The sequence below is a fragment of the Talpa occidentalis genome, unplaced genomic scaffold (genome assembly GCF_014898055.3).
Source record: "Talpa occidentalis isolate TD23 unplaced genomic scaffold, MPIMG_talOcc4v2.1 talOcc4.12, whole genome shotgun sequence".
Classification (NCBI taxonomy): domain Eukaryota; kingdom Metazoa; phylum Chordata; class Mammalia; order Eulipotyphla; family Talpidae; genus Talpa; species Talpa occidentalis.
Genome location: NW_023601212.1, coordinates 63,858,650 through 63,866,610, shown reverse-complemented (window position 1 = coordinate 63,866,610; position 7,961 = coordinate 63,858,650). Strand labels below are relative to the sequence as shown.

Here is a 7,961-nt window from a genome sequence, read left to right as displayed (position 1 = left end):
CTTTATAGAATTTCTTTGAGGTCTTTTTTTTTTTTTGGCTCTCTACCTATTTTCAAAGAACATATGACTGTGAACCCTAATGAGAAAGTGCCTGTGTGCTAGCACCGCATACTTTCACTAACAAAAAGCAACTCAATAAAATAGCTACTAAACAGTGCAGTGTTAAATGAGAATTAGTAAATTCTAGATACTAGACAAATGTTACTGCGGGCAGGTTCCAGTTTGGACACTGCTGTGTTTAGTGCCCACCCCCATCACTGTATACTTTTTAGCACCACTCTCCCTAAAGAAACTGAGCTCTAGACTGGTTTTCCCGAAACATGCCTGTCATTGTTGTTTTAGTTTTTCATGAAACAGGGTCAGTCAGTGAAAAAACGTTTAGAAAAACTTTGGCCAAATTTTACTGCAGGGCTTCTCAGAGGCTATAATGGTTAATATGGACTGATTTAATAGTACACATTTCTCAGGCTTATTGAACAGGACCTCCCTCTCCCCTTTTCATAGAATGACTTATAAAAATAGTGTTTGGTGTAATTGCCAATAGATCCACTCTTTCTATTCTTGGTTCAGAATTTATCTTCTGTGTACTCCTTAGGGATCTTCTTGGCCACATAGGTGACAGTCCATTAAATAATCTATTTAATACTCCAATTAATGCCTGCTGGTGAGGATCTGTGTCTTATTCATTCCAGGATTGTTTGTGACTCTTGGAGGTCCAATGTTCACTTTCAAGTAATTTATCAATCTAATGTAACACTTGTCATGTTTCACTGGATTATGACCTTTAGTTATTAATACTGTATAGACATAATATCACTCGCTAGAACATGAAGGAAACTAAAATAAAAACTGCAATGAGATATCACCTCAAACCTGTTAGAAAGGTTATTATCAAAAGACAATAGATAATGTTGGCCAGTATGTGGAGAAAAGGAAACCTTTGGGTTCATCAGAAAATTAAAAATACCAGTTGATGTAGAAATCCCACTTCTGGATCTATAGTAAAAGGAAATGAAGTCATTACCTTTACATATGTCTGCACTTCCAGATACATTCACAAGTGCCACAATATAGAAGACATGGAAACAATACAATGGAATACTATGTAGTCATACAAAATATTCCCTTTTACATAGATGGACATTGAGGGCATTATTTTGAATGAAATTTTCTCTAAAGACAAATACTGTATGCTATTATTTATATATGGAATCTTATAAAACCTAACTTACAGAAATAGAGAGTAGAATTGTGGTTGTCAGGGAGGTAGAGATGGGGAAATGGGAAAATGTTGGTTAAAAGATACAAACTTCTAGTTATAAAATGACTAAGTTCTGGAGATCTAATGTACAACATAGTAAATGGAATATTAACTATATATAACTATTATTCACTTGAAAGTTACTAAGAGAGTAGATCTTGAATTTTCTCACTACACACACACACACAGACACACACACACACACAAAGGCAATTGTGTGAAGTGGTGGAAATATTAGCTAACCTTATTGTGTTAATTTTACAGAATATGCATGTTTCAAATGATAAGGTACTGCTTAAACTTACACGATATTATATGTTAATTACATCTTATTATATATAGGAAGGAAATTTAGATTTAACAGGTGAATATGTGGAGCCATTGATGGATTTTGAGCAGAAAAGTGAAATGAGCCCGTTGGCAGGTTGGCAAATGAACCCAAGGAGGGTGAGAATAGAAGCAGGAAAACCAGGTAAGAGGCTAGTGCATAAATCCATTAGTCCAGGTGAGAAGTGATGGTGGCTTGAAGTCAGTAACTCAGTAAGACAGAATGGTGGAAAGTTTATACATTCTGTTTTTTTTTTTTAAGATTTATTAATTTATGCATACAAGAACTGGAGGGCAGGCCAGAGATGTGGGGGTGAGAGGATTCACCAGAGACAGAGTGAGGAGCAGAACAGGTGAAATGACTGAAACACACTGCTGAGGGGAGCAGCGGGTGAGTCAGAAGAGGTCTGCTGCGCCATGTGGGTCACCTCCCTGGCCAGGGATAGGCTTCATAGGTTGTGTCTTAACCCCTTGCGCCACCAGGGAGGCTCTAGATTCTGTTTTGAAGGCAAAGTCCTAATGATATTTGCTGACAAATGGGGATGGCATGTGAGAGAAGGAGGAGTTAAGGATGAAAGAAATTCATTCTTCAACTGATTGTTATCACTGCCTATACATTGACAGAGGATGCACATTTGTACCAGGATTATACTTGTTTGTTATTTAGTTATTCTCTAGAGACACTAATCATGCTTTGAAAAAGTGAAAGTGAATAATTTCTTCTGAGCATTTAAGAAATTCTATTTTAATATGCTTGACAAAATTCAGCTGTGTGTTGAAATATGCATTTGATTGGAAAAATAAGAGACGGTCACAGGCACAATTCCTGGCCCTATGTTTGTTGATGGCTTTCCTTCACTTAGTGGACAATTACCATGATTTGGGTTTTTAAAAAAATCATTAATTCATTGAAAAACTACATATTTAGTTATCACGACATAGCAGACATTCTGCTAGTGCCAGGGACCAAGAGAGGATTAAGGTGAGTTCCCTACCCTCAGGGAATCTGCAGTCCAGTGGGACATGCAGGTGGTAAATTAAATGCTGTGGATGAAAACTTTTATGAAAATACAGGAGTCATTTTCATATCCCTAATAGCAAGGGCAAAACTCTTTGACTGCACATATATTTAATAAGAATGTATTTTCCTTAGGGGGCTGGAAGATTTGAATTTAGATGGGTAGCAGCTGACAAGCTCTGCATTTGGTTTCATTGACATGTTCACCACAGGAAAGGGGGAATGGCCACAAGGTGTGAGGTTTGTGTGAGGGGGGGGGGAAAGGAAATTTTTTTCAAAGAAACACATGCATCAGTATTACAAAGAATTTTCCTCTACCTACACCAAACTTGAAAACGCCCCTTCTTGTCAGAGGAAGTGCATTGACCATTGGAGCAATAAAAGAGACACGACTGGCGCTATTTCTCAACTTCTCTCTGCACATCTCAGGAGGATCTCAGTCATGAGAACTCTCGTCCTTGCCTTGCTTGTGATCTGCTGTTTCGCCGCATACACAGTGGAAGGTAAGTGGGAAGCTTATGTATGGGTTAAGGAACAGGTACACAGGCAGGTGGGCACACATTTTGGTCTTGACTCCAGTTTTGGTTGTAGAAAAGTGCTTTCCCTAAGATCTGCCTCAGCCTGCCCATGTGGAAAATGGGAATGATAATTTTGACTCTATGTGATTGTAGACTCCAAAGACCAAAAGAATTTGGTTAGCACCTGAGCTCTCAGTCTTCATGATTGAGTGACTTTGGTAAAATGTTTGGCCTCTCTGGATCTAGGCTATTTTATCTGTAAATTGAATATAGTAAAAAAATACCCTCACCTGATATTAAAATGAAATAAATCTTATTATCACTTATCATATTTCTTTAGCCATCAGAAATTCTTGATAAGCACTAGCTGTGAAATGGTGATGGATATGTACACCTTTGTAGTTTTTGCCCTTTTAATGCTAATCATAACTTCTCAAATTTTTCAAGAGTTTAACCCAATGTCGAGATGAACTAGAAGGATATGTTGTGAATCAGTCAATATTTTCTATTAAAAAAGTGACAGGAAGCTCAAATGTTCATATCCAGAAAATCAATATTATCTTTACGTATATGTAGGAGAGTCTATTATGACTGCTATGAATGTTGTTTCCGTTTATGATAAATTTCTTGAGTTTATAAGAGACCATATGATGCCCTAACAAATAGATAAATGCTTTTATTCATAGTCCCCCTCAAAACTCTGCAAGACATACTCAGATATATCAAACCATAGCTAATCATTCTACATATATTTCTTAAAGGATCATATTTTCTCCCTGAATGGCTGGAGGTTATTTCTTCTTGTGGTTCTGGCCATGGGAAAATCCTTTATAGAATTGATATTTCATTACTTTAATTAATAATTATAACTAATTAGTAACTCAATATGTTGGTTAACTGTCTTTCAAACCTCCACATTGTAGACATAACTTAGGGTAGAATATCTGATCGTGGATTCAAGGGTGTCCATGAATAGAGGTGGAAAAGTCTGAACTTCCTAAATTATGAACATAATAAAAAAATATTGATGAAACAAAAAGTTTTAGACTATTAAATCAGACCAAATGTTGCACCAGGGCTGGTAATTTGCTGAGACAAAAAGCATGCCATTTGGTGGTACCGGGTGAAGGTAGAGGAAAAGATGTTTCATAAGAGACTGAGGAGGACTGTGGACACTGGGCTCTGAATCCCAGGTTTTCTGCATGAATGAGCTCCACAAGGCCCTCTGGGACGGAACTTCCTATGTCAACAATGGGGCAAGACAAGCTCTGCTTTGACTCAATTCTGCAATGCAAGTGAAGTTCGTATCTTAACCGACTACGCAGAAACACACACATGGTTAAGAATAAGGAGAAGACTTTGATTTTGTGGTTTAGAGTCCAGTGGGATTCTGTGGATCTTGGGAGTCGTGTCAGATAGTCACAGAGAGAAACAGATAGTGAGGGAAAAGGAAATAAAGTGGATTCTGCCCTTTCTCTGTGCTAAGAGACATTTGAACATTCAAAAAAAATTGGCAAAGACAGAGGGCAAAGAAAATGCAGGCAGGATACTGAGGATGATGGAAAGTTGCCGTAAAGAGCATTGTTAGTGAATTCCTTCTTTTTTCCTAATTTTAATATTTAAAAATATTTCAATATTAGCAACACTAGAGATCATCATCAACATTTGTTTTTAGCTGAATATTTCTCTAGGAAGTAAATACCAGTCTTTTTGGCTTAAGAGAAACCATGATTAAATTTTACCAAACCCTTCATATTATAAACTGTCCTACGTTATTTTCCCTTCTCCAGTATAAGATGATTGATTTACATGAAAACTTTAATTTCCCTTGGGATATTTTTACTAAGGATGGATCCTTAGTGGATGGCTTTATAGATCTCACATTTTACCATTTAAAATGAGAACATCTTAAAACAAGCAGCCTCTTCCTATTTAATGTTGCCTTCCCCACGTTATTCTTTATTGCATCATTCTGCTTTATTTTACATAAGCATGGAAATATTTGAAATCATGTTTAATTTTGTTTGTCTGATTTGTTTTCTTCACTAGGTGTGGGAAGTGAAGTCCTAGGAAGGAGTATGTGTGTGGCACTAACTACCAAGCCGCTGCATTTTAAACAAATCAGCAAATACACCATCGATGAGGGCCCCCTGAAAGCAGTCATGTAAGTTTGTCTTCCCCATAGCTGGGCTTGATGGATCACAGTTTACAGAAATGCTGCCCCCCTCAGGAAAAATAAGTCAGCAGTCACCCCACTGAAATGCTGGTTAAAGCCCAGCCCCTCTGTTTTCACCACGTGCCCACATCTTCTGTGGCCCCAAATAATGGTATGGGAAGCACTTGGCAACCAAATAAAGAGGATCATCCTTTCTGATTTAGTTTAGCAGAAGACTTTGCAAACCAGATGAATCCTGTGTTAGGTTTTGAGAGTTAGGTTTGGAGGTGGCTGGTTCAGATGAGATTTTGACCATAGAGCACACTGGTGTGCGAGTCTTCCTTTCCCTTCTTTCCTTTCCCCGTCCCTCTTTCTCTCCATGCCTCCCCTGCATCTTCTTCTCTCCCCTCCCTTCATTCATGGTGTATTGGATTAGGATATGTCAATGTCAAAGGCGACATGTCAAAATCTAGCCATATGATACTCTATCCAGAACTCATTTTTAGAATAGTGTCTCTTCCTAACACATAATTGCAATTTACCTTCAGAAATTATGATAAAGAAATCACCTCTTTGTCCAAAAATTAAAATGAATGTGTTTAGGTTTGAAAGGTAATTGTATTAGATGACCCCAAATATCCAGTTCAATCACAACATGTGGTGGTACTGATAAGAACAGTCACCTGGAGTGGTGGTGTGCAGAGGAGCTGGGTACTACCTGCAGCTATTTCTCCCTTATGTTAAAATTAATAGAAGAAGAAAAGTTTTCATGATTCTGAATGACTTTCTTCTAGCAACTTCTGCACAAGATATCTTATATCTGGTTTGATCTTAACTCCTGATCTCAAAGCTTTGAGCAGATCATTAATTGTTCTATCTTTTCCTTGTGTTGCAGATTTATCACCAAACGTGGCATTAAAATTTGTGCTAATCCAGATCACAAGTGGGTGAAAAACGCTGTCAAATATGTGCACCGGTCAGCCAAAAAAACTGTGATCAGGACCTCACCTACACGAGCCCAACAAGCGACCATGACAGCCTTCAAGACAACCACCGCTACATCTGTGACCCTGACTGGGTAGTGGCCTTCTGACCACTTGCCCTTCATGAGTTAGCCAACTTGTATCCCTTTACAAGTTCATGGACTAATTAAATTATATCCACTTATTATGAATGTGCTGCATAAGTCGTTATTTTCCTGTATGTTTATGTTGAATGTGTTTTCTATTCATTTAGATGCCCTAATTAATAAATATTTATTATTAAGAACAGTCACAGAGTCTATTCATGTTATAGTGCAGAAGGTAATGTGTCATATACATTCTATTTCTGTCCCAACTGTACCTTTCTTTGGTGGTATGCCTGATGGGAGAGATTTTGGCCAGCATCTATCAGAGACGCAAATGATAGCCATCATTATAGGTTCTAGCTTAAAATGGTTCACCACAACTGACAATGGAGGTAATGGCAACATTCAAGATATATTTCAACTCACCCTCCAAATGGACTCCTATTTATGGAATGTAGGGACAAAATAATCTAACAGTCACTGGGTTCCCACTTTGAGGTTGCACTACTCAAAAAATGGTTTCACTCAAGTTTGACCTTGAGCAAATTTTCTTACTGTTTTTGTTTTTTGTTTTCTTTCAATCCACCATGAAAGGGAGCAAATACAGGGCTTGTCAGTTCTTTCTTTTGTCGAGGTCCCATAGGTTAGATTTTGGGTGAGATGGTACTTGGCTAAAATAAACATCAAGGCTCTTTGAACAGGGTAATGATCTCATCATATTTCCATAATTATCTCTAGTTATCACACAAGCCATTCTTTCTGCCAATAAGCTTTTATAACCTCAAACACTGTCACATGGAATGTTTCTAGAATGTGATCACTTGTTTTTTGCAATCAAAAATGATTTTTGGCGCAGAGCAGGCAGATCTACTGAAATACACTGCTGAGGGGAGCAGCGGGGGAGACAGGAGTGGTCTGCTGCGCCATGTGGGTTGCTTCCTGGCTCGGCATCGAGCACATGCTGCAGTGGCTGCCTATAGCTTCATAGTGCTGAGACATAACCCCTGGGCCACTAGGGAGCCCCCCTTTTGCTGTCAAATTTTAATTACATGTTCATCTGGTCACTCAATACCCTGCACTGATGTTCTCCTATATTAACATTAGGTTGCTGATTGGACTGATGTTTAAGGTTCTATCTCCAAACCACTGGTGATTTACCTCCAGTTCTATCTGACTCTAGGTGTGAGAACTGACAGCATCTCGATAATCTCAATTGAATAAAAAGTACTAATTGCTGTCTAGTGCCAAGGGCACATTTGCAGTATCCTGTATTTTCAGAGAGTGACATCTAATCATCCAACCAGATGAAGGGAAACCATGAAAAGTTGCCTTCCAACAAGAAGTGGGTCAACTACCCTTTCTCATTGCCATTTGCTCACCATCATTTCTGAAGCTAGGCTTGAAGAAAGCAAGCGCTCACTAAGAATAAAAGGCTTATGGTGTGAGGGGTGGGAAATGACAAAGTCAAAGAAGATAAAGGGGATGCTTGACCTGACTGAGTTACATATTTGTGTTTCCCAAATGTCTCCCAGACCCAACATAATTTTTTAAAGACTTATTTATTTATGCACACAAGAACTGGGATCCAGGCTAGGGGTGTGGGTTGGGGTTGT

General features: G+C 38.4%; 1 protein-coding gene across 1 annotated transcript; it reads left to right on the top strand.

The window, feature by feature from the left end:
• Positions 1-2,983: 2,983 nt before the first annotated feature.
• LOC119240083 (lymphotactin-like) lies at positions 2,984-6,511 on the top strand. Its single transcript, XM_037504441.2, has 3 exons — positions 2,984-3,109; positions 5,174-5,288; positions 6,175-6,511. Exons 1-3 carry the CDS (start codon positions 3,049-3,051, stop codon positions 6,359-6,361), a joined length of 363 nt encoding a protein of 120 aa, XP_037360338.1. The 5' UTR covers positions 2,984-3,048; the 3' UTR covers positions 6,362-6,511.
• The last annotated feature ends 1,450 nt before the right edge of the window (positions 6,512-7,961 follow it).